The 16256-nt window shown below is 38.6% G+C and overlaps 1 protein-coding gene across 2 annotated transcripts; it reads right to left on the bottom strand.

Moving 5' to 3' along the window:
* Window positions 1-19: 19 nt before the first annotated feature.
* On the bottom strand, window positions 20-9595 carry pde6gb (phosphodiesterase 6G, cGMP-specific, rod, gamma, paralog b). 2 transcript variants are annotated; one of them, XM_006635169.3, is made up of 4 exons: window positions 9485-9595; window positions 4624-4898; window positions 3285-3325; window positions 20-2702 (listed from the first exon to the last, which is right to left on the bottom strand). In XM_006635169.3, exons 2-4 carry the CDS (start codon window positions 4767-4769, stop codon window positions 2626-2628), a joined length of 264 nt encoding a protein of 87 aa, XP_006635232.1. In that variant the 5' UTR covers window positions 4770-4898; window positions 9485-9595; the 3' UTR covers window positions 20-2625. The 2 variants fall into 2 exon arrangements, with proteins under 2 accessions (XP_006635232.1, XP_015211359.1); XM_015355873.2 differs by lacking the exon at window positions 9485-9595 and adding an exon at window positions 7114-7208.
* Window positions 9596-16256: the final 6661 nt, after the last annotated feature.

The following is a 16256-nucleotide window of genomic DNA, read 5'->3' on the forward strand; positions in this document are numbered from 1 at the left end:
ACACTGAAATAAACACATGCAAGATGCAGAAAGTTTATTTTTCCTGTTTTTTTCAAGCTTTATTTTGATTTGATCCTGTAGAGAGGACATTCATTCACTTTGGTTTCTGATGACATGGGAGCACTGCCTTTGCTGAATAACAGTGGTTCATATTGAAGGATCACTCCTGATATCACCCACAATGCACTGCAGCAGAAGGTGTAGTCTCTTTTCTCAGTGACAAGAAATGACCAATTCCCCATTCAGCCACACCAACTACTGCAGATTGTTAGCACTGGTATCAGTATACAAACTGATCTCAGGTTGGTACTCAGCGGCTTGAACCCACACATTAGAATAAGAAAAGAGAAAAAGAAAGAACTGAAAATGAAAAGGTAAAGTTAGATGGAAAAAAGGAGAGCCATAAAAATAGAATCAAATGGAGAATAAAGTTCAAACAGTATAAGAAAAATAAAGCGTATATGAAGACAGTGCAAACTGGTGCCATAATGTTGCATAGCTCTGTTATATTCAAGCCCCAAATTGCTAATTTAGCTTGAGTTCAGCCATACGTAAAATGGCCTTGCAGTGCATGCTTCAATATATAATATGTAATATATAAATATGTAAAGGGCTGATGCATGGTAGAGAAAATTGAATTTATTAACAGTGAAAATAATATAGTGAAACAAAAAATTAAAGAAAGTGACATGCAAAGGTAAATACCTGAGATGCAATAGAAGGGACGAGAGAAAGATTTTGACAAAGACGCACACTACAACATAATACACGTACATGGGACATATAAAAATAATGATCAGGCAGAGGTATAGGGACTGAGGTGCACCTGGGCATTCAACACAATGATGTCAGGCAAATAGAAATGAAATGAAAGGTCAAAGTGAAAACAATGCAAAACAGGGATAGGTGCAATTTAGAGGGAAGCATGCCAGAAGCTACACATTAATAATCAATGTGATGACACGGGTATAAACATGCAATGACAATGACGTCGTGAAGCTACAGTACCTGAAAACTGAAACACACGGATGACAGGAAGACAGCTAAGATGATTACAGAAGATGATAACATACAGAAGAAATGTGCAATGGGACACGAAGATGGAACACCATAAAAGAAAGGGAGCATGCCAAAAGAATGAAATGAAGGGAAATGAAAACAGAATCGAATGGCCACTAAGGGGAAGGTGAGGGTGAGAAGAGAAAACACATTACAAGACAGCACAAAACTGTACCTAGAACTCAGTGCCGTTCAAAATCAATTAAAAAACGGAACTGAGAATAAAAAACCACAAAACCTATAGCTATAATACAGTAACTGTTATTAGCAGCTTCAGAAAATGTTAAGAAATAACCCACTGCTACACAGGCAGAGGATCTCAGCCGTTGTCAATATTACCCGGCTGGAGTGTGGACTTGTACCTGTGAGCGATGGTCTGTACGGTATGTTTGTCCGTGTGTAAACGTGCCCAGCTACGCACCAGGATGGCCCAGGACGTTAACAAAATGATGTCCCTCAGGTACTAGTCTTCCATACATCACGTATCGCCTTCACACTTTATTTTAGACTTGAGGAAGTGTCACATATCTGTTGATACCAGTGCTGCCCCCCATTTTTTACAGGATAAATGATTAAAGACGGCAGAAAGGAGAGAGAAAAAAACTACGAGGGCGCATCAAACAACATTGCGTGTGTACAAAATAATGGCGCTAGGTTTGCAACGAAAGCTTCAGTGAAAAAAAAAGAAACAAAAAGCCTTAATCCCTGAGTGTGTCCATATTTAGAAAATAAAATTAATAAAGAATAATAAAACAAACGAGTTACAAATAAATACAAAAGATAGAAAAGGGAATTAACAGAAAGGTGAAGAGGAGGTGAAAGAGGATGAGTTCGGTACGGTGTGACGTGATGGGATCCTGCTCCGGTTGTGGAAAAGTTAACCAGCGCGGCGGGGATATCGGCGGTGTCTCAGTGAAAATTACGCTAGGCGACAATCAGCGAAATGTCCCACCTCTACAGGGCTCAGATCTTTTTCTTTTGCTAGTTTGGGTGGGTTTTCAGGGTGTCGTCGAAAACACAGAGCGCATGAAACGACCGCGAAACGTTTCATGGGTTTTCTCGCTTGTTTTCTCACAAGAGGCTGCTTCGCTTGCGTAAGTTTCACGTTGTGTTCCCAAGAAGAAAAGGGAGAGAGGAAAAGGGCAGGAGATGAGAAGAGACCAAAAGCGCGGGTTAGAGTGACAGAGGACAGACAGGAGAGAGATGCTGGCTGAAAGTCCCTAGGAAGACGAGAGCAGAAGCAAGTGAGAGTGTGGGATCGTTGTCGGCAGGCAGACGATAATGAGAGTGTCTACAACCATGAGCAGAAACGCATACGAATTTTGGCGACAAGAAGTAGGCAAGAAGGAGAGAAAAAAAAAACAGAACAAGAAGAGGACGAAAGTCCTTAGGATAGTAGAATTTTTTTGCAAGTATTTTTTTTTCCATTTTCCCATTTTTTTGTTCATTTTTTGTTCCGTATGATAGCTGTTCCTGTCGGGTCCCAGGAGGGACGAGGTGGGGGCGGCGAAGATCAAGGGTGCGAAAGGAGAAATGCACAAAGGGCTGTGGGCCGTCCAAGAGGTCTCAGATGATGCCGTACTGTGCCAGTTCGTGGAGTTCCAGGTGACTGAAGGCCTCCCAGGGGCAGATGACAGTGATGTCTGCAAAGCAAACCAACAGCTGTCAGGGAAACATGCAGGTCTTTTCATGACCTTCCCACCTAGAAAGTGTGGCTCAATGCAAGCTGAACATACTGTAGTGCACACTGGGTCTCTTAAGACGAGCCAAAACCAACGCCACATGGTTTCCAGTCACTGTTTGTAAATGGTGATATACAACAATTACCCAACATCCAGGGTATTTGCTACCTGTAATCAGGACTGTCAATAGGTGATTTAGAAAGTGAAGGTAAAAGGGAGTCTTGCTATTGGTACGTAGTGCATTTACAATATGTTGTTACATTAATGGCCGGTGAGGTGGCTCTGTGCCTGTGACTGGAAGGTTGCTGGTTTGTATCCTGTGGCCGGCAGAGGAATCCTACTCCATTGGGCCCCTGAGCAAAGCCCTTAACCCCAACTGCTGCAGGGGCGCAGTATAAATGCCTGACCCTGCGCTCTGACCCCAAGCTTCTCTCCTTGATTGTGTGTCTCATGGAGAGCAAGCTGGGGTATGCGAAAAGACAAATTCCTAGTACAAGAAATTGTATGTGTCCAATAAAGTGATCTCATGTCATTAAAACTCACCTGTGCCCAAACCTTCCATTCCAGGAATATCATCTCCGAATCTGCAATCAGTGAAAGATAGTTAATGGGCAGAATTCCACAATTTCATTTAAATATTCAGGGTAATGTCAGTGAAGAACAGCATTAACAGCAACATGGTGTAGTTTGCTGTGAAGTAATTTTAAACTTTTAAAGATGCATATATACATTAGGAAGAGACAGAAACCAGATGTCGCAAGTAAAACACCTAACCTTTATTTTATTTTTATGATTTGATATCATTTAATTTCTCTCTTGGATGGAATTTTATGATCAGAAATAAGGAACTGATTTTGAATTGAAATACAAATGTCAGAATAGTGATTGCTAGTTAATTCTTACACATAATTACATATCTTATGTCTGAAAAACCCTGTTAGTTAAACATGTAAAATATAAATGTGCTGACAGTTTTGTAATGTAGACATTGGCTTATTTACAAGTAGCAGTGGGAAGAGTGAAACAGGAATTACTTGTTACTCTGCTGTGTTGTAAAGTAGACATGTCTTTTGCCAATGGGCTGCTACAGCCATTGTAATGATTAACTCATGCAGAGATTAATTTCACATTGAAAAGTAACAAGAAGCAGAAAACACAAGGTTCTGGTTGTTCAGCCTCCTTCAGCTGTTTGGAAAGGGTGCAGGAGAACAAAAGAGGTAAAAATTGGCTTAGCAGGTGAGAAACAGTGCCCTGACAGAAGCAGATCTAGAGGAAGCACTGAAAGTGTTTTCCTCTGCAGCCTGGATCCAGGTTGCCATTCAAACCCTGTTACAGAGTCATGTTGCATACCCATCCCAATTACCCCTTTGACAGCAATATATATGACAGAAAGACAAATAGTGCTATGTGCAAGAGAGCCACAACCCATCGCAGTAAGTAATGGGTGGGCACAAGGCAGCGTAGACCATGGACAGGATGCCAGTCCATCACAAGGCAGACACATACACAACCACAGACGTGCACACACTCACACCAGGGCCAGTGTTCCCGGATGTGCAGGAGGAAGCCCATGCAAACATGGGAGGAGCACACAAATTCCACACACACAGCACCCCAGGTTCTGGAATTGAACCCTGATCCCCAGAGCTGCAAGGCAACAATGCAAACCAGTGTGCCACTCAGAACTGTTTTAAATATGTCAATTCGATTTTCTTAGCTTGAGTCCTTTACCTATCTTTAGGTCTTTCTTAGCCGTCTTTCAAGTCATATGCATCTCGTTGGCACATGCTGTCCGTGTTTAGCATGGAAGGATCATACTTCTTAATTTCATATAAAGGAAGTCATCTTGAATGGACCCATGTAGAGTCCTTTGAGTACTTACCCCTGGATTCCTTTCTTTGGTGGCTTGCTTTTGAACTGACGAGTCTGCCTCTGCTTGAATTTGGGGGGTCCCTTGCGTGGTGTAGCTGGGCCGCCACTCACCCGGGTGGCGGACTTGATCTCTGGCTTGGGGGGCTCGAGGTTCATTGTGGGGGCTGGGAGGGTGCCGTCAGATTGTCTTGGGGGCGCAGAGATCTGCGGTGCTCCCGTCGGAGCACCTGCAGTGGACCTAAGTGATGTTTTTTGAGCCGTGTTTGTGGTGTTTGATGTTCGGAACTGGGGAAAGAGAGAGACAGGCATAAAAAGATGACTGAGGTTACAACACTCTCAAAAGTCCTTACTATAAGAGAAGGAGAAATAATATTATATTCAAACACAATATTGGCTCGTTATTTTCATTTGAAGACCTAGTGGCTTCGCAAACAGTATTTTAAAAGCTAAGATATGTCCCACGATTAAAAAAATAATCAATTAAGAATGAGACAAAAATAATGGTACAGAAAATAAGAAAGTTATATCTCTTCTTACTGTTGAATGTTGTAAAGCAGGGGTTTTGCTAATTGCCTGTCTCCTCTGAAATGTAGTCCTCCAGACACAAGATGTGAATTTAATCACCACTATTTGCAAATGAATTAGCCATCTTTAACCAGTATTTGTATATTGTTTTCACCTTGAATTGACACTCCCATTACTGCAAATTGCAGATTACCATAATTCTTCCAACTGTGAAGAGCATTATTTGATATTTAGATTAATAAATTTGCATTTATGTTATGTCCTGTAAATAGATATTGTTATTATGCTATGAATGTCAGAGAATTTCTAGGTTTTGTAAATGTAGAAAGTACATAACTGACTCTCAGAATTATCAAATTGTTGGTTTCAGAATTGTTCTTCAGGGAAGATCATTCAGGAACCTATATTAACAGGTTTCATACTTAGATACATCAGATTAATGGTATTTGGATGATTCTAATTGACCAGTGAAGTTCACGCTCACACATAATGCAGAAAACAGTGTTTTATAGATGGCAGCAGGGTCCTCTTTGTGTCATCTTACTTGACTCAGTACATCCACCATACTGAGCTCAGTGGAAAAATATTAATCCTCTTCCCAATAAAGGATTAAGAAGTTTATTTATAATAAGACATCCCTGGGTGTTGTTTGCTTCTTGGGGATTGGCTGTGTGGCTATCATAGCGATGACCCAATTTCTGTAATCTCCTCCAATGGAGTTGCTTGAATTAATTGCCTTCCCTTGACTTTGCCATTGAGCTGGGTTCATACATAATCCTATTAGAACAAGGACAATCGGGAACACAAAGAAATAAAAACTAAGTATACTTCCTTTCCATTAACAAATATACCAAAATCTTTTAAACAGCAGCAGAAAAGAATATGCACTATTGGAATATTCAATAAGAAACAATTATTTATATTCCATTATAGTATTTTAATAATACTTTCTGTCAAAGCAAATACATTTTGTTGCCTTTCAAGAAAACAAAATCATAAATGCAGTTTACTATCCTGTAATGTATGTGTGTATAGATTACAATATTACATCTATTCACCCGAGTGCTGCCTGTGTTTGTATTAATGATTAAATGCATATGAGTTTGTATATTTGTAACATTTAAACAAATGTTATTAATAATGGAAAAATAGTATAGTAGTTGTAGAAGATTATTAAGATTATGCTTGTATTACAAAATTGAAGTGCTACTTGTTCCATGGGTATTATTCAGTGCTAAGGAATTAAGACTGGTTTAAAAAGTATTCATGTAAATTGCTTTTTTAAATTAATATTATGACAATTAAATTCAAACACTTATACTTAATCCAAAGAATCTCTTCATCATCATTTACAGTGTCAAGCTCTTCAACAATATTATACAACCAACTTCAACAATATTATACAAAATTGTTATTTAAAACAATTGTACAATTGAAAACATTGTCAACCATTTCTGTTGTCAACATACCAATCTTCTCAGCTACAATTTGCTTTTATAGACCTTTCTTATTCAGATGAGCAAATTGTTCAAAGCAGTAATAATGTAATTAACAAATTTGGCTTATCCACTCCTAGTTCAAGCACCTAGGGAAATCCTAATGCATTTCATTGTCTCTCTTCATTCCCTCATCCACACAAAAAGCCTTCAGAACTGGTTCACTAAACTGGCCATTAATTCCATTCTTCAGCATCACCTGTAACAACAGCTGCACACTCAACAAAAGGAAACTCTTTTTCTGAGATACAAATCTAAGCAAGATTATATGTCCACTGTGGAACCAAAAATATGAAGTAATAAGAAGGAAGAAGAAAACACAGCAATTTTGGCACTTGTAGTTGTTACTGACTAAGGTCAGAAGGAGAAATGATGATTATTTAAAATAAAGCAATGCCAGTTCAGTTGCTACCACTATCTTTAGCAATATTTATAAACATGCATATTGTTGACAGCATAGCCCATTTGGAAAGCCTTACCTCAGATATATGCTAGATCTAGTTTCTGTTGTTGTGGTCTCTATGGTTCTGAGTGCTACACCCTCCCAGCTTTAATACCTGTTGTACATAAAATGTGCTGAAGTGTCAAAAATCTCTCTAAATCTCTTTAATCTCCAAAAGATGCTCTTCCTGCACAGCTGTTTACATGGTAATCTGAGCGACACGTGCATTTCTCAATTCAATTTGCATCCTCGCACTCCGACAACATCCGACAACACAATATTGTATGCTAATTTTAGGGCCTGTTTAGTTCAGATCTCCTTACACTGAGACAGTTTATCCCTGCATGTGGCTAAACAGATTATAGATGTCTGTTTCATTGTAGTTTAGGTGATCACTTTGATTTAATGAATTTGCTGCCTCTCCTACTGTTCCTTTTTCTTTGTTTTTATGTAAAGAACGTGCTAACCAATATGCAACGTGATCTTAAGTGACAGATAAACCAAGAGACCATTGGGGCTCCATTTAATATCAGGAACCCCTGGGAAATAGCAGCTTGGGAATCTGCAAGCAGAAAACCAGTTTGAACAGAAGTTGGCATACATTCCAATAGGAGTTTCACATATTTGCAGCCTAATATCATTTTACAGTTTTATCAAGATTGCCTTCAGTCAGAGCTATGATGGAGCTAAAAGTTTGTGGAGCTGGATTGTACATTTTATAGTGGTTTTCAGCAGGATTGGAATAAAGGAATTGTTTGACTAGGGAAAGAGACAGAAGGAACAAACCAATTCTGTCTCATGTTCCTCAAGTATATATGTATATAGTCTGCAACCAGAAACATCTGTTTCTTTGACCGGGGGATTCTAAATATCTGCACACTGAATGCACAACCTGCATGCTTTACACAAAGAAATTACATACGCTGTGCAAGATATAACAAAACTCCCTGAAACTGCTTTTATGGACTTTTATTTGTGTTTATTTGTGGTCCCCACCCCTAAAGAAAATAAAAAATTTATCATAATCCATTTCCTTGACAACCATAACTGTTTCAATGTTATCTCTCTTCCTGGATGACAAAAAAACCCTCTTCCTCATACAGGCACATTAAATCTTGTGCAGAGAAAAAATGTAAATTCACTGCCAGAATTTGCTTAAAACATGAACATGCATTGTTTTCTCATATATACTGCATAACTATTACTGATTACCTGTAGGATTATATGGAAAGTGGAAAAAATCTCTGAACTATTAAAAGAAGGAAGTCTACATTATTACTAATAAATTTAAACTAATAAGTTTAAACATTTCACCCTAGAACCCTTCTCTTTAATCAAACCCACTAAATGCACACCCTTCAGTTTCCTAATTTCTCCAAAGAAACATGAACATTTTAATTCCAGCAGGATTTCACCAGCTTTTACGTGAGTATTTACTCAACTGGTACCTGCTCTGCCTTACTGTGTACTCATGAGCTCCGTCTGTGTAAATAATCAGATGTGACCAAAACAATTCACAGCCTTGAAACACTTCAACAGTGAGAGTTTACATATTCCACGCATTTGATGAAAACCAACCTGCTCCACAGTAAGCCTATCCCAGTCAGTCCCATCTAGTTAATCTTCAATAAATCTCAATAAACAACCCAACCTGGATCACCTGAAATGTTTAAATATTATGTCGGGCACATATCAGGAGACGATAAATGGAAGCTAGATGCACATTGTAGCATGCTGTTATCTTGACAAGGTTTTTAGTAATATGCCAGTAAGGCTGCCGGTAATCTGAACTCAGTCCCAGAAAGTACTGCCTGAACTAGTGCTGCCATGTTATAAAGCATTTGGTGCGGAAGAAACACAATACGTTCTATCCCTTTAGACTTCTCCCATCACCCAACTGCATTTGCATCTTGGTGTCACTCTGAAATAGTCCATGTTTCAGGTCTTTGTATGATACATCCTAACCCTCTCTAGTGTTTTATCCCAGAGTCTCTTACCTACTGACTATCTGAATGCAACCTTGTGCAAGGAAAAATGTTCACAGGCTGAATTTACTTAATCCCACTACGTTTTCTACCATGAGAGACAGAAAATACCCAAAGTAAAAAGCACAGTCTACTTCCATTGACCCCTAGGATTGCATGGAAAGTGGACCAAATTTTCTGAACTATGGAGACAGGCTATTTGGTTACAGATAAACTAAACACCTCATCACCTACAGTACCTCATCTCCTTACTCAAGCCAATTGAATGCAAATATTCAAGCACAGCCTCCTCTGTCACTTTCAAATGCCCCTACACTCATGCTTCCCAAGTGCACAGCTACCCAACTTCAGTTGCATCTGTCAGTCTCGTTCCGCCGGAGTCAGCTTTTTGTTCCCTTGCTCGACCCAGAGCCTTGGACTTACCGTCTATGCGGCGGTGACCATTTGCCAGACAAAGGCGAGAGCCCAAACCAGCTCTCACTGGCCGCGGTTTGCTTCTCTAAGCTAGGGTTGCTCTGAGCATGGAGTCTGGCCTGCCTGCCTCTTATACCTGTGCTCGTAAGGAGATTAGAAATGAGCTGTTGATCCGCTGTCATCACAGCTGATACCAACAGCAGGGAGAGATGAGGTGGTGGGGGTGGGTGGGGTGGCAGAGCGCTGGCTGTAGCATGAAGGACACTGTCATCTTACTGGCCTCAGGGTTGGGTCTTAGACGTAGTGAAGCTGCTTTTCCACCATGGTTTGGAAAAATAAAACATTGAATACATTGCCCTAAAGACAAAGGGCTCAAATCACAGCCTGCTGTGTATTATTGGTACAGGAAAGAATAGGAAAGAGACCTGTCAGGTGTATTTGAGCTGTATATTTTTAACAAGATGTGTATTTCTGGAGACAGAAATGTAGAGCTGTATTTTTACAGATTTTGACACTTTAGAGTTTGGAATTGCAGTATAATTTAAAATGTACAGTATCTGTTTATGCCAGATACTGTATCTTTCTTTAACACTCTGATAGACAGTGGAGAAGGCAAAAGTACACTCTTCTTTTATTTTATGTGACATTCAGTTGATGGTGTAAAAGCGTGATGTACTGAGCTTTTATTCTTTCTTTGAGGTCTAATTGATGGATTTGATTTTTTAAAATTTAAGATAACACCTATTGTACTTTTGTCATTTTGTTTTCCAGTAATTGCAGATGAGAGTACAATTTTAGCTTCTCTACATATGATATTGATCAATTAATTGCTGCAGTGCATGGCTACTTTAAGCAAAATCAGTGAATAATACTTTAAAAGCTTAACATGTTTATGGAAAATTTCTTGTATGTTTTTTTAGTGCTTTTACACCACAAAAAATATATATTTGAGCATAGTCTTAAAATTGTATAACTGATAAAAATTGTATTAGTTTATTAGTGTATTAAGTCAAAGTCATATATTTCGATTGCATTTCTTTAGCCTCTTATCATTTTGTAACATGAAATTAAATTGGACACATCAAGAGAAGCGTTCTGTCAGGTTAAGATTTCCACAATCCCCCTCCAAAAATTTGCCCCACGTATAGGAAAAAATGGGTAAAAAAAACAGATTTTTTTCTGTAAAGATTAATGGTTCTCTTTTGTAAGGTCAAACCATACTAAGAGATGGTAACACCAAAACATCTGAATTAATGTTATATATCACATTTTGGCAGAGGTAATCCCCCTCTCCCCCCCTGCCCCCCCACGTTTGAAAACGTAGACGTTTCTGTGCAAAACTTCCTGGGTTTCATTGGTTGCAAGAACTTTCTGGAAAACTCTAGTGTTATGTGAACAGGTGTAGAAACTATTAAGAACTATTATGTAATGAAGACCTTCTGCAAATGTATTAGGAACCTCTTTCTATTCTGTCCTAATAATGATGAACTAGAAACTGCGCTCCTCAGCAGTCCAGAAGATTGAATTAATTAGTCTTGCCAGGTAATCTTTCACGAGACGTGTATGTAAACCTCCATTCAAGTGAAGGATTACACCCTGTGATAATCTTGCCATCACTGAGATGTACTATAATAAATGTCTTAGCCTAATCAGAAAAAAATGATTAGTCCTAAAGTACCAATTCTATTTATTTTCCAATTAGTCTGGTCTGTGTAATTACATTTTGAGAGGCTGTGACCTGGATTATTTTGGTTCATTTACTAATCTGGTCATCTGCATCTGTCCATGGTAACAAAATGAACCCCTGGCATGTCAACAGCCAACTAATTTATAAATAAACTTTGCATCAGCTAAGCGATGCAGTAATGTTGCGCAACCTGTGGAAATCAAGCAGAAATGTTTTGAACTGTGTCTTCAATTGGACATTTGCTTTGATTGTCTTTAACAAATATTGGGCCAGATTCATGAATGTTGGCATCTTGTTATGCTGATGTTTTTGTTTAGTAAGAAAATTACACAGCCTAAATTAGTTCTACAAATACTACAGGGTGCTAATCTAAGAGATCCTAGATTAAGTCTAAATGTTTCTTTTGGATTTTTTAAACATTAGTTGTTTGTCCTTGTATTATAAATGTATTATTGATATGTATAATTATTTCATTTGAGAAAAAAAGTGAAAACAATTCAACTTATTATGTGTAAATAAGTGTTCTAAAAACAAATAAACTTCTGAATTTTGATATTGGCTATCTGTACTATTTTACACTCAAATTAAGATTTGCACTGAAATAATGGAACCAAAAATGCCCTCTTTTTCAGTTTCTTTTACAAAGTAACCATATTCAGGCAGATACAACCTTCTTTATGCAGGGTAATTCATTACAACACTAAGTGTAATGAAAAAGATTACTGTTATTGCTCTTTGGGGTATATAGGACAGTTTCTTATTTCTTCCGTACAATTTGTTTTTATCTTAACATTACATGACCCGTATGTTTTCTGGAATTAATTGAATTATTTATGACGCATATGACTTTGTTCTGTGCAATACTAATACAAATACAGTATATCATTTTAATTTTATTAACATGTTACATTTACCGATCCTTAACCTCTTCTGTTCATTCCTATTTCATCACAGACATGAAGAAATCTGGAGGTCACCACCTCGATACGGCTGTGGAATCAACAGCCCCTGTTAGTTGCCCCAGGCTACTGGGGGCTGGAGTTAGCCATTTCTGCTAGTGCTTTCAGGGCAGATGTCAGAAGGTCTCAATCAATAACTGCACTCAATTACAGGGGATAAATCCATTCACACAAACTGAGATGGATTAGTGAAGAACAAGCCAGACTGCCAATGATTGCACTACAGATGGGTAGCCAATGATTGCACTACAGATGGGTAGACTGGATGAGAAAATTCCCCCCAGGGCAGCAGACAGATTTTAATGCTTGGAGCTAATGTTTTCGTAAAATGCATTTCTTCCAGAGAAAGAATACTAGGATATGGGTGACATATAGAGCACCCAGTGAACATCTAATCATGGGGGAGAACATGCAGGCACCTTACAGAAACACACCCCAAATCCAGGACCCAAGAGCTCACTGCCACACCAACCTCAGCCAGGTCGTGTTACAGGTAATTGAAAAATTAAATCCTGAAAAGGAAGAAACGAATGTTGTAGGTAACATGTTAGGCAATAGCGGCAGGATATCTTCAACAAAACTCTAGTCATGTAGTGTTTCTGATCGGATACAACTAAATAAGACCCCCATGGTACCTTGAACTTTAACTTCACTGAGCTTGGAGCAAATGGATCATTCCCCCTGTCAGCAGGTGATGATCGAAACTAGAAAAACCTCTCAAAAACTGCATAAAGGCAGCCCATTACATCACTGGCCTGCAGTGATTAACAGACAGATAACAGGGAGGACTCAGCACACGTGCAAGGTAGAGAGACACAGTGACACGTGAATCCTTATACCGCTTTCACCTTGCTGAGCTCATTCTCCTTCTGAATACTGTCAAGCGTTCGCTAAGGTCAGTTTGAATACAGTAAAACATCTGACCTAAGTTTAGGTTGTTGATTTTGCATGGGACAAGAACCAGAAAAACATAAGGCAACAGATACACGGACCCATTCATTTTGTGTTGTCATCTCAGCTGCTCTCCACTGCTTAGTAGCCAAAGAAGCTCTTCTGCGGTATTCTTCAACATTGCAACTTGCTTTTGAACAGCCTTTTCAGTGTTTTTTTTTAGTAGCTATTTATGCAATGTTCTTAATTGCACAATATAGAAAGGGAAAGGACAAGCTTCTAAAATCATGTTCTGCAGGACACAACCCAGCAATGTCTTGAATAGAGTTGAATATTTGCTGTCATTAGGAATGAGCTACATTTAGTGGATGTGTTACTTTACTGCCAAATATGGGAAACCACTAAGAATATCTTGTCAGGCTTATATTCGGGTTACCTGAATATGTCAAGAAATTGAATTAAAGAAAAACATGTAACTATTTTTTATAGAAAGTGTACCATAGCTCTTTCAATAACCTAAATATAAATATATTCAGTATTACTGTGTGCTTATAGAATATATAAAACTACTTAATGCAGAGCTACAGTATTTAACATATAAGAAGGTATGGTCATGTCAGAAATCTGCAGCAACAACAGAAGTTTTATAAGTCTAAAAAAGATCATACAAAATTCACTCAAAACTTGAAACAAGTTAATCTGAATTCTGTAAAAATTGCCTTTTTTTAAACTTGTGAAGGCATGAGAGACAATCTCTTCTGTCTCTGCAATCACACTTAAGGCCGCTTCTTCAACCGGTCACTAAACGCCTGCCTCATCTTTAATTCCAGTCACCTAGATCAGATAAGAAGTGAGTCGTGTGATGCAAATAACACCTAATCACTGCTGATATTATGACGCTGGCTTTCATTTTCCATGCTGACTCACCACAGTTTCTGCCAGGGTCACCACCATCAGGGTCACAATGAAGGAGCGCCGTCTTTTCAAAGGGAGCACATCATCACTGATCTGCTCCTTCAACGCTGTCTGCCTTTGTGGGATAATTCAGGCTCAGTTTAGTTGATAAACATTTCTAAGAGCAGGGGTTTCAAACTATTTATATAGTGATAGCACATCGCTCATTTCTCTTTTCTTAATTCATGCAATTATTTCCTTATGTAAGATTTCATTTTAATGTACAGGTGACGGTTTAAAATAAGCTGTTGGCTTACCAACACAATTTCTGCAAGACTGTGGAACTTGGACAGTCGTGTACAGTTCACCCAGTGAATTAGGCAATTGGACAAATAAAAAAGCTGAAATTTTGGCTTGGACAAAAACTGAAAGACACAGCAGCCCCAAGAAACAGATTTACACACTATTTTAGAACATTGGAAACAGGATTTTTTCAACATTACGTTGATCTCCCTCTGTCCAATGACGGCCCCAATGCCTAGAAGAGGAGGTTGCACTTTAAATTGCCCTAAGCTTCCCAGTCCATGGGTTCTAAACCTTTACTTCAACCTGCATCCCTCTGGTTCCCAGAATCTGTTCTCGCTCCCCTCATTAATAACACTGAAGTAGGAGGTCAGTTCTTTAAACTTAAGATATACAGAATCTTAACTACTGAATTAAAGAGAGATAATTATATATTTATTTTAATTGTAAAATAAAAAATATATAGGAAAAATAACACTTTACCTTAAAATACTGTACCTAGGTTTGATTAAAAACACAGTAGTTGTGCTTATACACCTGTGCTTAATTTGTGTTTATAATGATTCACCTTCTAAAAACATCTGGCCTGTCTCACATCCCCAGAAGGGGCATCTCACACCCCCAAGGGGAGTGTGCACTCCAGGTTAAGAACCACTGCTCTAGTCTATACAGCCATAATCAGATTGAAACTCAGTGTCTATTATCTTAACTCATTGCCAGAACCAGACTGAATAGTTTATGAATGCATTTGTATTTTGTGCTTTTCCATTCAACATAGAATACACTTTACCCCCTTTTGTTAAAGGAATGCAAAACTGACAAGGTTATCAAATCTTAACAAGATCTCTCAATCATGGCATACTGTTGATTTAATACTAGATGGACTGCTCCTATAAGATGGCACAATGGCTTAGTGGGTGACAACACTGCTTTGCAGCTCCAGTAGCCTGGGCTTGATTCTGGTCAGGTGTTTTTACCTGTATGGAGTCCTAAGGTTTTCCCTGTATCTGTGTGGGTTTATTGTTTTGTGTTCTGATTTCCTGGTTTCCTCTTGAAAGCATGCTGGGTACAGTAGCTTATTTACATTGTCCATTGCAGTTGGAAAAAAAGCTGGACACTCCACTGCTTTTCTCCACCCTGTCAGGAGTAGATATTTGTGAACTATAGGACGGAATGACACAAAGTAAGATAAGATAAGATCACTTTATCAGCCATATACAATTTCTTGTATTAGGAATTATCTTTTCGCATACCCCAACTTGCTCTCCATGAGACACAGAGACAGGGGAGTCAGAGATCGCAGGGTCAGCCATTTATAAAGTGCCCCTGGAGCAGTTGGGGTTAAGGGCCCAACGGAGTAGGATTCCTCTTACGGCCGCAGGATACAAACCGGCAACCTTCCAGCCACAGGTGCAGATCCTTAGCCACAAAGCCACTGCACCGCTCCAAACAGTAACAGCTGCATCCTGACAATCAAACTGCAGCTCTAGTCTTGTGCAGGGACAGCTAACTCCGGTTTTCAAATGTCAAGGTTGTGCCTGGTTTTTAGTTTCAGAGCTCACTATTGGTGTATTAAGTCAAATAAGTCAAATTATCAAAAATATTTTTTTCAGGTCTAAATCACTTAGAAGACTACTTAAAAAAACAGGTAATTATTTTTTGTTCATCCCTCTGCATGAATAATAAGCTTTAATTGGCAGCACCCACAATATGTAAAACTAATGTAGCTATTCTAATCTAAGTGATGGCAAACATTTAGTATTAAATGCTTTGTGTGAAGACGCATCTTAATAGGATTACAGGATTTGTGTGACTCTGCAGGCTATAATTAATTCTTAATAATAAGTATCCAATGGGAAAGAGTAATTTGACAGATGCTTTTCAGAAATATTGCATTGATGAGGGTCTAATGCAGGAAATGATTTTCAAACATGCCAGATAAATGAATGCTTAATTCCTGTGACGTTATTAGCAAAACGAAGAACTTAAAGGATGAGTGCAGCACAAAGCTATAGAAAACAATACCACAATATATCAATTATGTTCA

The sequence above is a fragment of the Lepisosteus oculatus genome, chromosome 9 (assembly GCF_040954835.1).
Source record: "Lepisosteus oculatus isolate fLepOcu1 chromosome 9, fLepOcu1.hap2, whole genome shotgun sequence".
Taxonomy (NCBI): Eukaryota; Metazoa; Chordata; class Actinopteri; order Semionotiformes; family Lepisosteidae; genus Lepisosteus; species Lepisosteus oculatus.

What these genes read in the sequence shown, in the direction of transcription:
- pde6gb (XM_006635169.3), bottom strand. Translation starts at nt 4,769, where the DNA reads ATGAACCTCGAGCCCCCCAAGCCAGAGATCAAGTCCGCCACCCGGGTG. An exon ending in CCAAAGAAAGGAATCCAGGG is followed by an intron (nt 3,326 to 4,623) that starts GTAAGTACTCAA and finishes CACTGATTGCAG; the next exon opens with ATTCGGAGATGATATTCCTG. An exon ending in AATGGAAGGTTTGGGCACAG is followed by an intron (nt 2,703 to 3,284) that starts GTGAGTTTTAAT and finishes TTTGCTTTGCAG; the next exon opens with ACATCACTGTCATCTGCCCC.